At 41.4% G+C, this 17,058-nt stretch overlaps 2 protein-coding genes across 2 annotated transcripts in view; one reads left to right on the forward strand and one right to left on the reverse strand.

The window, feature by feature from the left end:
- PEX3 (peroxisomal biogenesis factor 3) overlaps window positions 1-4,571 on the reverse strand; it is a 22,385-nt gene extending 17,814 nt beyond the window's left edge. The window contains exon 1 of the mRNA XM_061471699.1: window positions 4,435-4,571. Coding sequence (XP_061327683.1) covers window positions 4,435-4,507 — 73 coding nt within the window. The 5' untranslated portion in view covers window positions 4,508-4,571. The remainder of the gene's footprint in view (window positions 1-4,434) is intronic.
- ADAT2 (adenosine deaminase tRNA specific 2) lies at window positions 4,570-13,965 on the forward strand. Its single transcript, XM_061471701.1, has 6 exons — window positions 4,570-4,695; window positions 4,884-4,988; window positions 11,183-11,333; window positions 11,894-12,000; window positions 13,627-13,699; window positions 13,818-13,965. The coding sequence occupies exons 1-6, from the start codon at window positions 4,636-4,638 to the stop codon at window positions 13,856-13,858; spliced, it is 537 nt and encodes a 178-aa protein (XP_061327685.1). The 5' UTR covers window positions 4,570-4,635; the 3' UTR covers window positions 13,859-13,965.
- The last annotated feature ends 3,093 nt before the right edge of the window (window positions 13,966-17,058 follow it).

Genomic DNA, 17,058 nt, shown 5'->3' on the forward strand with positions numbered 1-17,058 from the left:
CATCTGCCTGATGCCTCAGGTAGAGGAACCTCAGTAAGGATCTCAAACTACAATTCATACTGTTTTAAAACTGATTTACAGAGTGGAAGTATTTACATTCACACTGGCTGGCTGTGCTGGTTTTGGCTAAATAGTAGCTAGTACAGGGCTATGTTGTGGATCTGTGCTGGAAACTCTGTGAATAACACAAGGATATTTTCATCAAGGCCTTTTCTGATTTATTTTATTTTTTAATTATTAAACTGTTTTTATCTCAACCCCTGAGTTTTCTCACTTTTACCCTCCCAATTCTCTCCCCCATCCCACTGGGGGGAGTGCAAGTGAGCAACTGTCTTGTGCTTCAGCACTGGCTGGGTTTAAGCCACAGCACTGTCCTATACCACCAGGATCTCCTGGGGTCTACAACACCTATATTCTGTGGAAGACACACTGACTCACCTATTAACAGTGAACTGAGTTAAGTATGTTCTAATTTGTCTCAGTAGCACTCTGCCTGTAGCATTGTATAGTCTCTTCCCATCATAAGAAGGACATGTACATGCTGGAATGTGTCCAGAGGAGGCCACAAAGATGCTCCGAGGGTTGGAGCACTTCTCTGGAGACAGGCTGAGGGAGTTGGGCTTGTTCAGCCTGGAGAAGAAAAGGCTCAGGGGAGGCCTTATACCAGCCTTCCCATACCTAAAGGGGCTTATAAGAAACCATAGATGGACTTCTTACAAGGGCATCTTTGAGGTTCCTACCAACCCAAACCCTTCTATGATTCTATTATCTAAATGTAAGCAACGGAAGTAGCTTAGAAAACTTGCAAGCTCTTACACATTCATGCCAGTGGCCTCAAACAGGTACGGTATTTCTCACATAATTTATGGCTTAAGCTTTCCTCAACCCTTGTCTTTCTTCACAGGTGGAATGGAGAGATGAGCAGAAGGGTGGGAAAAGTAACTAGGAGGCATCAAGTTTCCAGGAAAACTCTTTACAACCCCATGTAACCTTCAGCCTCACTGTCATACTTCCCTCACAAAATTAAGGGGAAAAAAAACAGCTTTAAGAACTTTATTATGTTGAAATTGCACTGACACAGAGAAGCCTGCATCCTTACAGAACATCAACAACTCTCTAAGTTGTGTCTTGTCCTTATGCACAAGCAAGGTGTGCATCAAGTGGCATACAACTGTCCCATTAAGAAGGCATTGCAGCCTTAATCTCTTGGCACCACCGAGTCCCACCAAAACCTATGTAACATCCCTGCACTTGCTCACAAACCAAGACAACTTTTTCTGCTAAGTAGCCAGACTTCTGAACTGAAACATTCTTTCTGCAAGCCGAAGGTTGCAAGATATAACACTGAGCAATCATTAATGCACCTCTGATATGAGAGGCATACATTGCAGGCACACCCTGAACTTGCTCTTCTACTGCAGCAAGAGAATTTCAATAGTGAATAATTTTGTAATGTCCACTGAAATCCACCTTGAACACTGAGACAAAAACCACTACCCAACAGAAACCACTACTCCACACAGAAACCTACCTACCCAACAAGAACAAGTGAACAGAACATTTGTCATGCAAGCTCACCCTCTCTGCTTCACATACGTCTAGTGGGTTTGATCCCAGAGCACTAGATTTTGTTTGCTTGAAGAGATTTAAGTCTTTAAAGTATGTGATTTACTTTATATTGCTAAAAGAACAGACTTCTGAAGAAAGGGTTTGTCAGGGTCTCTGCTAAGTTGAACTCTTCTCAACCCCACTCCTTGGTTAAGGGACAATTATACCTATTTCAGTTGATTTTCCCTCAATCTGAGCTCTTATTTTATGAGGTTTGTATACGCATAAACAGAAAAATCTCTTGCAGTGCTGGGATTAACAGAAATTACACTGAGAGCCACTGCTAATGCACAAGGAATCCATCTTAGTAAACAGAGGAAAGACTACCAACCAACTCAGTTTGGTACAATTCTTCAGTGGCACAACACTGTACCAGTAATAATGTAGAGACTCCTCTGTAGCAATGCATCATTAAATATTCACATTAATCTCTGACCATGTGCCAGTTAAAGACTTAAAATCATTAAACTCTGATGTCCCATTTTCCTTGTTACATCCTCCTTCCCAGAAAATGCAGCTACAGCTATTAAAAAAAAAAAACAAACAACAAAACCAAAAAACAACCAACCAACCAAACAACAAACCACCAAACACCAGAGAGATGTAGGTTCCAGTCTCTGGTATTAAACCAGCAGATCTGGATGCTTTTCTTAAATCATTCAGTCACTTCCAATTATTCTACCTTCATATGAAAGCAGCAATGTGCAGTTGCATTCTACCTTTCAGTGTTAGGCAGCATTTTTGGAGGAGTTCTGATTTATTGGTGGTGGCATTACAATAGCTCCTGGAGTTATTTTAAGGTGCAAGCCATAACTTATATGTAGATGGCCAAAGCAGTCACGATTCAGCTGCTGAATAACTGTAATGCAATGCTCTGCAACAAACCCCTCCATCTCCCAGGGTGCCTTAAAATACCATGGTGCAAGTCACAGCTGGAGGCAGATAATGGTGTTCCTCTGCTCGTGGATACCCTGATTTACTACAGACTTTCAACTACAAAAAAGCAATTATCTACAGAGTCCTTAAATACCACATGGCTCAATGAAACACATACTTGATCCATGCTGCAGGCAGCAGCAGTACAGTTCAGTATTTTCAGCCAGAAGCTGAAATGCTTGTTAGATGAGGAGCATCTTGGGGTTCTTCTTTGGATTGGTCATATTTTGAATGACTTATTTTGTGATTACTTTTAAGTGTACTTCATCCACTCAGTAGCATTTTAGTGAAAGTGACACTGAACTATACATAAATAGCTCCAATTATAAGGTAAAAGCTGCAAATTCAGTTGTATCAGCCTGGCAGCAGGCTGTTTATACATGATGAATTTAGGATTTGAGTGTAGGACTACCAAGAGCGACAAGCTCCCCTAAATCTGCCTTCCCACCTGGATATTGATACATGTTTACTAGGTGAAACTGGGACAACTAATGCTTCCGCTACTCCCATTTGTCCTCCCACTACTCTCGTAGTTGATGGGGGAACAGCTTGCAGGTCACAGCTTGGTGTATTAAAGTAAATCTGTTGACTTAACATAGTGGGCTGTAAGCATGGTGGCTTAAAAACAGGTAATCATTAAATTCTGATGTACTTGCAGTCTCAGAAAACCTGCAGGTGAGGGGGGATGAATTGGAGAAGCAGACTGACAAGTGTTTCAGCAATCATCACCTAACATGTCATTGTCCATTAACTGGCCCTCTTTGGAAAAATGCAGAAGGAATTAATGCTGAAAGGATGCAGAGGACACAGCCACCAAGGCAAGTCAGAAATATACACAATTCACCATCACAAGAGGCCTCACCTGAATAAGATACAAAATATACTGCAAAACCTTTGTAGCTCTTGGAATATTTAACTATGCAGGCAAGCTGCAGTAGGTATAAACAAATGCAAACTTTCCTTAGCAACTCTAATGTTTAATTCTGTGTCATTTGCATAAGATGTAAGTACACCTGATGATTGAGCTTGCAATGACACGGCTGTACCTTCTGGGGAGTATCTAATCTCCAGCTGCATAATATGCTCTTATTATTAAACACAGAGACAGATCGGAGATGTTCCTTTAAATCTAATTCCAACTAAAAATAACCCTAAAATAACTCCAGGGAAAGGAGAAGCTTACCAGACTACAACCACCCTACAGATTAGACAAGAGTCGTAAGGAAGAAAGTACAACGTGAATAATTAATGTAAATCCTCTCCAGTAAAGTTTAGTGTCTGCAGTTGGTTTACACCTGACAATTGACCTCAATGCACAAATAACTTTCTTGAAGTACAGGCTTTTAGCCTCCACCCTAGAAATAATAACACAAGCGGCACCCACGCTTTGTGCAGTCAAACACTGCTTCAACCCAACACAAACCCCCGCCGCAGGAACACGCAGGAGGCTCGAATCCCTGCGGTTTAGGGCTTAAGGCTCGACGTGTCGATTTTCTCCCCTGCCCGTGAGAAAACCCCTCCCACCCCTGGGCTTCCCCAGAGCCGGTCGGTGGGCAGCTCGGTGTCACCAGCGAGGCGAGGGCCGCTCCACCCCGCGGCGGAGCTCCCTGCGCAACACCCCGCGGCGCCGGCCACGCGGAGACGAGGCCGGTCGGACCCGCTGCACCGCCGGATCGGTCACGCCCACGGCCGGCACCGGGCCCGTCTGGGGGCAGACCGGCTTCCTAACAGAAGGGCTCGACGGCCGACGGCCGCCTCCGAGGGGGCCTCCCCGGCGGGAACCGGGAGCAGCTCAGCCACAGCGGAGAGGCCCCGCGGCACCAAGGCCGGTTCCGCTCCGGCCCCTGCTATGGCCCCCGCAGCCCCTCGGCTCAGCTGCCGAGCACTCACCGCCAAGGAAGGTGCCGAGGACGAGACATTTCTTCTTGTGCCGCTTGAGGAAACTCCAGAGGGACCTGAGCATCCTTCGTGCCCGGCCCGGCCGGCCCTCGCCTTCTCACGTCGGCGGAAGGGGCGGGGGCAGCGGCCCCGCCCGAGGTGCCTCGCCGCCCGGCCCCCCGGAAACACCGCCCGCGACCCGTCGGTGCCGGCATGGCGGCTGCGGAGGACGAGGCGGTGATTTTGGCCTGGATGGACCAGGCCCTCGATGTGGTTAGTGCGGCCGTGAGGGGTGCGGGGGGAAGTGTCGGGAGAGGCCTGACGGGAGCCCCGGGGCGGGCGGGCCGGGCCTACCTTCCCTCCCGGCAGCGGGTAGGGGGCGGGAGGACAGGGGCTTGCTCGTTAGAGCTTGGTACGGTAACGCTGTTGCTTGCTCCTCTGTGTGTGTGTGTGTCCCGCAGGCTAAAGAGGCGCTGGAGAAGGGGGAGGTTCCCGTCGGGTGCCTCGTGGTGCACCACGGCGAGGTCGTGGGGAGGGGCAGGAACGAGGTCAACGAGACCAAGAACGTGAGTTGGGGCGAGAGGTGTTCCCGGCACCCCAGTCGTACGCCGGGGGCAGCGCGGCTTTGCGGCTTCCCCGCCTTGTGGTCTGCACCCCGGTACTGGGCCAGCACGGGCGGGGTGGGGGGTGGGGGGGCGGGCAGTGTCATCCCGGTGACGGGGCAGAGGGCGAAGTTGGGAAGATCATAAAGCCCACCTCATATTGCAGGACTTCTCCTGAGCATCGTTTCTCAGATGGCTAGAAAACATCTTGGTTCCCAGTTTTGAACTCGTTATTTGTCCATTTATGTCTCCTTAGATCAGCATCATCCTTTATTTTACATAGCTTGGATGTATTTAGATTTTGAGCACATATTCCCTTTTGGCTTTTGTTTTTCCCTATTTTCCCCAAGCTGTCTGTTTAATCTCCTCTCAGAAGAAAGGTTTTCCTTCTGTGCTCCTGCTAATAATTATTGTATACATCCATTCCAGCTTTGATGCATGTTTCTTGAATTCACTTAACCAGAACTGTATACTTTATTCCAGATGGACTTTCTCTTGTGCCTTGTTTGATAATGCTTTCCATTCTTCCTGGAAGTAAGGCCACACATCTTTTCTGGAGCTTCCTTAGTCTTTTATGCTGTCTTGTTATTCTTCATTTGTTGTTTTTATTTTTTTTTATTTTAGTTTATTTTAATTTTATCCCATGTATGAGGCCATCTACCTCTTGAATGGCAGTCTGACCCTGTCTCTTGTGATGATATCTTTCATTATATGAAAGATGTGACATTATTGGTTGTTTTCTGTAGGTGTTTCTCCAGTTAATGCCAATGTCACAACTGAAAACATTTGAACAAAGTGATCTTTGAGCATCTTTGCTAGTTAGTTCCCTCTGGACAAGTATTTCCCCTTTCTTATCTTCTTTGCTTTCCCACCCTGCATGTCTCATGCTATGCTGTTTTCCCCAGACTGACACTAATTTCGTGTGTTGGCTGTGCCAGATGTGTTGTAAAAGTCCAGAGAGGTGAGACTGACAAATGTTTTTTCTAGGCAAGAGAAACACCAAGGAAAGTTACGAGGTTAATTTAGTATCAACTGTTTTATGCAAATCCACATTAATTTTCCTTTTATAGACTAGACCTTATAATACTACCTCCAAAATTTGTCATGTTGCCTGTTTCATTGTTGAGACTATCCTGGATCTGTAGATGTCAGGGTTGTATGTCCTTCCTGTTCTCATTGTGGTGACTCTATATGCTCTGCCAGGTTTCAGTCATGTGACACTCTCCCTTGATATATTAAAAGCATTGCTGTGAGACTCCTCATGCAGGAGTTCTTCAGTATTTTTCTGATGGAGGTGATCTATAAATTTGGGGTTTTGCACTTCATCCCTCTTCTGTGGCCTATACAGTTTCGTAAAGTCCTAGTTCTGTATCTCATATGCTATAATTTGTGCTTTCATGCTCTTATTTTGTCTTTTGAGCACAATCTCCATGTCATTTTTATTGAAAAGGCAAAATATTAATTTTGCTTTGGAGTAGTACTTGTATTTGAGCCTCATCTCAAGGTCACTGTAGTAGTTCTAACTCCTTTTTTTCAAGTTACATCTCAGGTTATTTTTACTTTATATGTAATTTGTTTTGCAAGGCTGATGTTTGGTTCCTTTAGCCTTTGCCTTCTGACCTCAAAAATTTAGCTTTATGATATACTGGCTTTTCTCACTCCTTGAAAACTTTTCCCCCACTTTTAAAAAATGATCATATATCCATTTAGATCTGCTGTCCTTCCCTCCAGTCCTGCTCTTGGGAATCACCTTGCCAGTAAGGCTTTGTGTCAGGTACATTCCTCCTTCTCCTTAAGTCCCTGCATCTTCTAACTGACTGGAGTTAACAGCAGGTAGTGTCTTTTTATGTGCTCTTTCATTCTATTCCTAAACTGCTTTTTTTGGCAAAAAAATTTAGTTGCTTTTTTTAAGTCTGTCTCTGGTCACCCTGCATACTTGGTTTCTGTCCTACATGTCCATAGTAGAACACATTAGTGCCAGAGATACTGCCTCTTACTCTGCAATTTATTTGCAAAATTATTGATCATCATCACGTTCTTACAGAAAAACGTTGCTGTTGGAAGGAGGGAGTTTGTACACAGCTGTGTTTGGTGTATTTTTATTTTTTTTTTGAGGAGCATGGCTGTGTCATCAGCAATTCAAAATAGGCATGCCATTACTTGTATTTATTGGGCAACAGTGCAACGAATATCTTTGTAGGACATTGGTTTTCAAAGGCCTGGCAGTACATTCACAAGCTTGTGCCAGAACTGGCAGCTCACACATTCACTTGTTCATAGCCTTTCCTTGGACCAACCTGATCATTTTCTTCCTTATAACACGTGACCCTTCCCAACTAAAACCGTTTTCCTGGGTATCTTTATTCCCATGTGTGATACAGTCGTTCACTTCCCACTAAAATGCTATCTGTCCTAGGTCCTTTGTTGATACATGCGGACTTCTCCTTTGTTATCTCATGTTGGGTCATTATAGCACATGTCTTTGTCCAGATCATCTTGCAAGTACAGAACATGATAATAAAAAATGAAGTATTGTTTGCATTCTTATATTGCCAATGAAGCCACAAGATAATACAGAACTTTGAGCTTTGGCCCCTGTTACTCTCACATGTTAAATCTGGTCTAAGAGTTAGAAGGTAAACTGTTCAGGGCAGTGATAACACCTTTATTTTTCTCCAGAACATTTGCCACAGTTTGGGGCGCTATTTCAAGTCTTTATTAAGGCTTTTTCCCCACTGACATCAGCTTCAGATGATTTTTCTTTGGACCACCATTTGCCACTCTCTCGTAATTCTCTTTTCCCTTGCTACTCTTACCTGTTTGTGTTTTCTTGGCTTTAAAATGGTGTGTAAGATTGGCGAACTAAAAAAAACCCAGGGGTTTATAGAAGCTTATGAATTGAGCCAGTGACTCAAAATGAAAATCACCTTTTTTTTTGTATGTTATTTTACACACAGCATGTCAATAAAAATACTATCTAGTGATAGTTCTACACAAAGTAAAATCTTAAGACAGACCTAGGAGGTCAGGTTTTCCCCCATATCTTGTCTTTAAGAGGGACCTTTAGCAGATGCTTAAGGAAGGACCTCAAGAAATGAGAGCAGAAGGTATCTTCCCCTTGCGTATCCTTTCCACTTGTGAAAGTGAATAGGTTAGAGACTTCCAGAACCCAAGAGTGTATCTGGATGTTTGCTTCTGATAGCTGTCTGTGCACATATCCTCCATGAATTTGTCTAAACCTTTTCTGAACTCATTTATGGTTTTGGCTTCCATAGCATCCTGTGGCAATGAGTTCCACAATTTAATTATGTGCTTTGTGAAAGAGTACTTCCTTTTGTTTGTTTTAAATCTGCTGCCTGATAATTTCATTGGGTGCCCACTTGTTATGAGAAATTATAAATCACAATTTACTGTTTGCTTTTCCACATCTTTCTTGATTTTTCTAACCCTCTACTGTAGTCATCTTAACTTGGAAAACTAATAACTCTATCTGGTGAGTTAAGAGGTGTAGTCTAGTTAGTGTTTGTACAGAGACTGTTCTGTAACTTGGATAACCCTTTCTCATGCTGTGGTGAGTTTGTCTTGGTGTTCCCATGTCTTCATGAGGTGAGATGACCAAATCAGTATGTAGTACTTAAGATGTGGATGCACTGGGATCTAGTAATACTCTGTATTAGCGTAGTCTCTTTTGTGTAGCTGTCTTCTATTGCCACAGAAGCCGGTATGACTTAGAGCAGCTGCCTGGCTTTTCTCAACTTGTACTCCTAGGATCAGCGGAGGCCTAAAAGCTGCTCAGTGTACTAGCTAAAAGCAGTGCCATAGGTTAGAGACATGTTTTACTCTGGTAATGAAGGCTTATCATATATATGCTTTCAATCCATGCTCAGGAGTCAAAAAGCCAGTACGGTATTCATGTCTCTTCTGATCTGAGGGGCACAAAAATAGACTAGCCACAACATACACTTTTGAGTTACTGTAGCTGTAGTGATTCTGAGGCATCTTTCTGCTGGAGCATGCACTGTGACTTCAGCTGGTGTGATCTCATTTATTCAACTAGGCAACCTTCATGGCAAGATTGCACTGGTAGGTCTGGAGGAATCATGCCTGCATACTGATTCAGATCCATGTTGTTATTCTGAGTGGGTTCATTACTCTATTAATTCAGATCACAAGTGCACTCATGGAATAAATTTCTTGATTGTGTCTGCTTAGCATGCCTTTTTTTCATGCCTCAGAGTTGGCAAGCTGTCTTCCTTTCAGATGAACCTATACTGAAAAGATGCACTCAGGAAGCATACCTAATGCACTCCAGCTTCTGCTGGGAATATACTGTCCATGAGACTACAGTGGAGCTAGGCAGTGTGAGCACCCCTGATTTGATGTTGAGTCCTCAGCACTGTTTTGGTTTACAGATACGCTCCCCTTGTACTACACTATCTGCTAATATAGGCATAGGCAACATAGCTCTCTGTAGGACTTTAGAAACATTATAAACAGTATTAAACTTACCACAAAGTCACTTACATGAGTCCTTTGCCATATATTGTGGAGCATCTCACAGTTATCACCCCAGATTTTCAAAGTGCTGAAACATTAACCCAAGGTCAGGTATTGAGATGAAGTTACCTAAGGTCACATAAAGACATGTAGCAGAGGTACAAGCACAATTTGTATTGATTCTTAGTCTAATGCCTGTGTCAAAAACTTTTTTTTTTTTCCCAGAACAGATTAAAAAGAAGGAAAATACTAACAACCTGAATTCACATAACCATCAGGCTTTGTAACTGGAGAGTCCTTAGCACTTTGTGGTACTTTTGCTATGACATTTGATAGGTAAAACATGCTGCCGCAAACATTTCAGAGCAATACGGAGACATTACTGGTTGTTTTTGTCTCTCTGCAATTAAAGTCAACACTTCCTGCTCCCTCTCTTTCTTTCTCCTTCCAGTACCTAAACGAGGGGTACATCAAAGCTGGAGAGGGACTTTTTACAAGGGCATGTAGTGATGGGACAAGGGGCAGTGGCTTTAAACTGAAAGAGGGTAAATCTACATTAGATATAAGGATATTAGATATACATTAGATACAAGGAAGAAATTCTTTACTATGAGGGTGGTGAGACACTGGAACAGGTTGCCCAGAGAAGCTGTGCATGTCCCATACCTGGAAGCGTTAAAGGCCAGGTTGGATGGGGCTTTGAGCAACCTGGTCTACTGGACTTGTGGCAGGTGGGTTGGAACTAGATGAGCTTTAATGTCCCTTCCAAACCAAACCATTCTATAATTCTATGATTCTGTTCAGATTTTTGTGCCATGCCTATTGCTGTGACCTCTGAGATACTTACAATTCAGTTGTCTTGGATTAAAAAAAAGATAAATCAATATTCTTATGTCTTTTTGCAATCAGGCATATGCTGCAATCCCTGCCTGTTACTTGATGGACCTATTGCACATGTATGTGTTCCCAGGCAGGATTAACTGGTGCAAACTGAAAATGCTGTGTCTACACAGTAGGCCAAGCAGTTCCAGAAACATACTGAAATTCTTGCATATTCACAGTGTGTTCATTCCCTGCAGGCACAGCAGCACTGTCAGAGGCAAGAAAAGGTACCAGCTAGGGGCAGTTTCTCAATCTTTCCAGAGAATGTATCAAGCCTGTGTTCTTGCTTTTGGAAGCACAGTGGGTTGGATCAGTTGTTCTAACAGGCTTTATGTGTCAAATAGAGCTTTCATGTCTTGTCTTGCTATGCTGGCATGACAGAGAGAGGAGAACTTCTGAGCAGACTCCTCTGCGTAGGAACAAGTAGAAATAAAAACTGGTTTGCACTTGTTCATCTTGTGTGTGTTGCATATGAGATTGAGGTTTAATATGTTCTTTCTTGGGCTGAATATTTCTTCTGCAGATGAAATTTCTTCAGTAACTTGAGCCAGCAAAGAGGTGTACTAAGAAGAGACTTCTCAAGAAAGCATTACATTATTTTCACTTAAGTGAAAATAATTGCATCATTAATAGATTAGGTGTTGGTCCATTGTGCCTTTGACTTGAAAGAATAATTTTATGACACTGCATTTTATGTCACTTGTATCTCTCTATAAGCGAGAAGCTTAAAGCTCTCAACCAATGCACGCCTTAAGAAAATGTTTATTTTTATATCCTAGGCTACTCGACATGCCGAATTGGTGGCAATTGATCAGGTCCTGGACTGGTGCAAGCAACAAAACAGAGATTATACAGAAGTGTTTGCCAACTCGGTAATGTACGTAACAGTAGAGCCTTGTATCATGTGTGCAGCTGCCCTGCGCTTGATGAGTATCCTTTCATGTTTATTCATGCTGGCAAACTGTGTGTCAAAATGTCACTGTTTTGGTCATGTGCCCACAGAGAAGGGCTTGACACTGTAAGGAAAAGCCAACAGGGATACCATCTTACTGCCTGTGAGTCTGTACCCATCTCCATTTACTGCATGGCAAATAGTGAGAGACTCAAGGATGAAAGAGGAATGGTGCAATTATGACAAACAACGGTTTCTCTTAGGGATGTAAAAATCAACTTTAGAGATACCTGTTACTACGTAAAACAAGTTAACCTCATTCAGTATTCAGCTTTAACACTCAGTAAATCACATCTTCTTATGCTTCTGCTGTGGGATTCATGCTTCTCCTTTCTGAGAAAAGCTGGATGTACATCTTCAGCAATACATCTTACATTATTCAGATGTAGCCTCTGATTTTATGAGGGAGGAATTGTAGTGCAAACTAATTTAGTTTGAAAAGTACAAGCACATGTTAGTGGAATTTAATGACTAAAATGAGGCTACTGTACTTCCTGCTTGCTTTTCACTTTAACTTAATACCTTAACTCATTCACATAAATTCCACGGGTCATATATGGCTGTCGAAATGAGCGATTTGGAGGCTGTGGCTCAGTTTTGAGCATCTCGTCTGATGATATGGTGGACTCAGGAGAACCATTTGAAGTAAGCTGTAAAATTTTTTTGCTTTTCTGCTAGTGTATTGTGCCTAGCTTTGTCACCATGCTTTGAGAATGTTATGCAGCAGTTTAAGAGGACTCGGATCAAAGTCAAGTAAACTTGACTTAACAAGAAAATAGCATAAACAAAATTAAGTCCTTAAAGAAAAGACTGCCTGACGACAGTCTTAAAATATTTGAAAGGATGCATCAAAGAGGAAAAGGAAGAATTATACTTGTGGAAAAAGGTAAGGAATAAGTATATCTAAAAGATGTGTAATACTTAAAACAGTGATTGTATGCGGCAGGAAGAGGTGAGGGAAAAATTAAACTGCAGCAACAGCAGTAACAGCACCTTACTAGGTTACTGGGTTTTAGCTGAACCACTGAAAATGATTGTATCTTTGCTCCCAGTCTATCTATGTATGAGGTAATACACATTAGCTTAAACTTAATATAATGCAAATCCCCAAATAAGTACAGACTGGAGAAGTAGCAGAAGTGATTTAGTTTAGGTGTTGGGAATTTCCTGAACAGTAAGGATACTGAAGGGCTGCAACAGAGTGTTTGGGGAGAATGAGGCGTCTTTGTAATTCAAGAAAGGCTGGACAAGCATTTAGTGGAAGTATAGCGTACATAAATCTACATGCATGACAGCATTATACTAGTATACCTATACATATAGAGTATTTATAGCATTACATTGATTACATTATACACCACAGTAGATGATCCTGCCTTGTACAAGGACACTGATTAGGGTTATTAGGGTTCTTTTCCACACTTAAGCTTTCTGATTTAATGGATGTGAAAAACAAGTAATATATTTCAGCATTCTAAAAAAGTACTGAAGTGTGAAGGCTCAGAAGGAATTTTAGTCAGGAAGACAATACAGTTTGGCAGTCCAGTGTAAACATATTAAGCATCTTTCAGGATGGTTGTGAGACCAGCATCTGAATTAATTTGTACAGTCAGTACTGGAAGAGTGTTCATGTGCTAACACTGGCATGTGGTATTTAGGGTATTTATATGTTCAGAAGAAAGAAATCAGAAGATTCTTGCTATTACAAATCCTTCCTTTGTTTCTGTAGGCAGCTGCAGTGGGATATATAGGTGTAATTGTTTTCTAGTGTGGGTGGAGATTCATTTAGTGTTAGTGACATTTAAATGCTTTGTCATTAATATTCATGGTTGGAAAAATATCTTGGAAGGACTAAAAACGTCTGAGAGGTGACTGTTAGGAATAAAGGATGTGTGTGTGGACCAATGTTTTCTGAATCTTACCTATAATACCTACATGTATGTCTTACATTTCCAAGTGCTTGAAGAGTATATGAAGTATGCTGGAAATACCATCTTAATAAGAAAGAAGTTTAAGATTGCATAAAATTTTTATGTAAGTTACTAAGAAAGTTTGCTTTGCTTAACTTTAAGTTATTAGGCAAATAATTTAACATAGTGTTAAACATAGTGTTTTTCATAGGTATTAGGTGTTCAACCTGAAAAAGAGATTTTCTGACCCCTAAATAGACAGTACAGTTGTTTACAATTATTCTGTACTTAAGGCATTACTGTGAAGCATGGAATGTGTTATTCTCAGATGTGCTCATGAACATCATTCTAATTTGAACAGTGCATTTCTGGCTATCGTGCCAAAGAAGCAGTGGAATTGTTAAAAGCTTTCTACAGGCAAGAAAATCCCAATGGTAGGTTTCACATTAATGGACCTGTTCTGATCCCAACTTAATTCAAAAGAATGCTGGCACTGGTATTACTATAATTCACTTCTGATGTTTTTCCCCCCTTTCTATTTCTTCTTGGCAGCACCAAAATCCAAAGTACGGAAGAAGAACAATCGTAATTAGCCCTACACTGATGGGAGACAGAAACTTACCAAAAAATTATATGTGAAGGTTTCTTCAGTGTCCTTCTCTTTTAAAATGTCCAATTATATTATGTATAATGTTCTGTACAGAGTTTTTACTAATAGGGTATTTACTACCTGTTCCTGCAATTCTATGTATGTGATTTCTTTTATTGTGACCAGACAGATGAATAAGCGGCTGTTTCTAAACAGAGGAAAATTTATGGTTTAAGATCACATGTTTACAGCCAGATGTATTTTTTCATAGCACTGGTTGACTCTGTCATTTCCATGTACTTTGCTTGGCCATGCAGTAATTTATAATCCAGAAGAGGGCCTTACAGTTCCACTAATGAATTAAGAATACAAGTTCAGTTCAATCTTGATTGTATACCTCTTAGTGGATACTTCTCTTAAGCAACAAACTGTTAGTAGTTTTTTTGGCTGATTTCAGACATTTGAGAAATGCCCTAACTTTTTTTAAATGTGAAAAAGAGTGGCTCAAATTTTATGACTGTAAAAACTGAATACAATGAAACCTTTTAAATATTTAAATAAATACTTTCAAAAAGAGCATTAAAATCAATAATTTGTTACCATCACTCCTAATAGCTTAGAATTTGTATTTTGTGTATTTATTTATTGTTTACAAGGTCACATGGGAAAGAAGCATTTTTACCATACTAGCTATTTTCAGAGTTTAGACGGTTTATTTCTTTAACTTAAGCCGTTTACCTGATGTTTGTGACCTATCCTATTCTCCTGACTGTTACTTACAGTGCTCTTTGAGTCTTTTCCTTTCCATAAGCAAAAGAAGTTCTGACTTGTTGTGGGCGATTTGTAGATTTCATCAGCTTTGGAGCTACCAGAGCTCATGAACCGAACAGCTAATCTGGAAAAGCTGTTGAGGAAAAGACTATTTAATGACTGTGATGGCTTTATTGGAATGAAGTGGTCAAACCACGTTAGGGTATTTGGCTGATGATACAAGACAGCTATTTATCTATACAGATACATACATTCAGTCATCAACTGGACCATAATTTTCTTATACCTTGAAGAAATCAGTGAAGTGCAAATCAAGTGAAGATGTTAGACTTCTGGCTTGTTAATGACATCAGTGGCAGTAAGAGTTGGAGCCTACATATTGTTTTGGACCAGGACCTAAATCTCCCAGCATTTATTCTTCTGCAGGTGGGTTAAGAACACTTTCCTTGCACAGTGCCTTCTGTAAAAGAAAAATGTTAGCATTTAGATAGTGTGGCAGTAGGAGCCATGTAAGTAAGCATCCAATTCTGCAACCCTCAGACATGGAACAAGTCAGTAGTAATCTGTCACTTAAAAACATCCAAGTCCCGTTCAAAGGCAAAAGAAACTGAAGACGGTCACAAAAGAAAAATTTCTCTTAAGAGTGATCCAGGGTAAAAATGTGCATCTTAGTAAAAGGGCATGAAAGAGGAATAACATAGCAAGCTAAAAACTATGGTACTACAGAAAGGTTATAAAAGATGTTTCTTTTTGATATTTAGTCCAATGTGTGAGCGAAAACACCTAGTCTAGTATTAAGAGGCACATTTGGATGTGCGTGGGGTTTAGGTTTTTTGTTGTTTTTTCCTGAAGTTTAATAATTAGCTTCGGGAACGTACTGCTAAAAGATTACACTGAAAGCAAAAATGTAACCCGTTCTTAAAATCCTGTTACTTAGGTGAGGAAGAACCCATGCAGACACACAGGTATTCTTTTAAAAGAAATTAACTTATATTTGAAGATGAGCTGCTCATCTGAGCCATGGCATAGCATGACATCTGGACAACTCACACTTGAGCAAGTCTCCTCCTCTCCCCACCTACCCAGCAGTGCTGTCCTTCCTCCCTGCAAACAGCCAGGCTCCCACCACAGCAGCAGCAGCAGCTCTGGCAGCAGGAGCCTTCATTCACCACTGCCTTCAGAAGCATGCCTGGGACAGTTGTCGCTGCCAGATGTGCTGCAGCTCTTCCTCACCATGAGGTTTGAGTTTGCCAGGGTCATTTAGAGTTGAATTCACCAAGTTGAGCTCTTACCGAGAAATTACAGAGACCCTGGGCAGAAGGCTCTAGGTTCAGGTACAGAGAAACATCATGGCTAAGCTCAAGACAGGGGCTGGAAGAAAGCGGGAGGCAGATCTCAGGCTTTGGCTCTAGGCCTGAAAAAGCATCAGGAAAAACAACTTTAATTGTTACTGCTACCTGGAAAACTCAGAGCAGCAGCTTACAAATGATGCTATTCATTTTCACCGTGCCTTTACTTATTTTTATCTATTTGTGTCTAGGTTACTAGCAGGCCTTGAGAGCAGCAGTAAATACATTCAGTTGGTTTATTTAAAGAAGCTTAAATGCTTCACACCACCGTTTTCCCCTTGCTGCTTGATAAATAAATACATAGGCTTCAGCGTTACATTTACCTTGGACTGTATTTTTGCCAGTTCATCACAGGTAAACATGATTTTTATTTCAGCCTTTCGTTTGCTTGTCAATAATCCTGACATCAGAATATATTGAACCAGCTAGGAGGGCAAGGAAGCAAAACAACACAGCTTTGTCTCTGCTAAACCAATTACAATTGACAATCCAAGGCTATAATAAATATGTCTTGTGACTTGCACACTAGAGGAGAGTCTGAATTTAAATTATAGCTTTGCGTTTTGAAATGCTCACTGATCCATTCCATTCCCATTAAGAGCAGCTTCCGCTCTGCAAAATTAAGTGATATCTTTACATGACAGTTTAATTAATTTATTTTTCGATATGCACATTTATGGTGTTCCTCCATTAAGCTTTTGAAATGCCTGTAGGTCCTATGCATTAATGTAAATGCGCCATGGCCCCTAATTACCTTTGGCAGGCTCAGGGCACTGATAAAAAGATTATACTTTTAAAAACTAAAGCCTTGAAACTTCCCCAGCGCTTGGCAAGAAATCTGTTTCTGTGTTTTATTTGGAGCCGGGCTTGGGAGCCTGCAGCCAACAGCTCCGGTGTAGGCTGTAACTGCTACATTTTAGGAGAAAATACAGTTGACACTAAACAAGTGAAGGGGAGAGGAAGACAATTAGTGCGAGAGTCCTAGAAGCAGGTTTTTGTTTGTTTTGCCTTGTGGCTGCCAATATATTCTCTTATCATTAAAGTGCATCTAGAAATTGGTTATTTTCTGTGAAATCATTTTGCA

This window comes from Pezoporus flaviventris, unplaced genomic scaffold (genome assembly GCF_033815535.1).
Source record: "Pezoporus flaviventris isolate CSIRO_AGI_PZ_B2104156 unplaced genomic scaffold, CSIRO_AGI_Pfla_v1 ptg000066l, whole genome shotgun sequence".
Classification (NCBI taxonomy): domain Eukaryota; kingdom Metazoa; phylum Chordata; class Aves; order Psittaciformes; family Psittacidae; genus Pezoporus; species Pezoporus flaviventris.

Coding starts and splice junctions, on each gene's coding strand:
- ADAT2 (XM_061471701.1), top strand. CDS start 4,636: ATGGCGGCTGCGGAGGACGAGGCGGTGATTTTGGCCTGGATGGACCAG. Junction 4,989..11,182: donor AGGTCAACGAGACCAAGAAC/GTGAGTTGGGGC, acceptor TTTATATCCTAG/GCTACTCGACATGCCGAATT. Junction 11,334..11,893: donor AGCTGCCCTGCGCTTGATGA/GTATCCTTTCAT, acceptor ACTCATTCACAT/AAATTCCACGGGTCATATAT.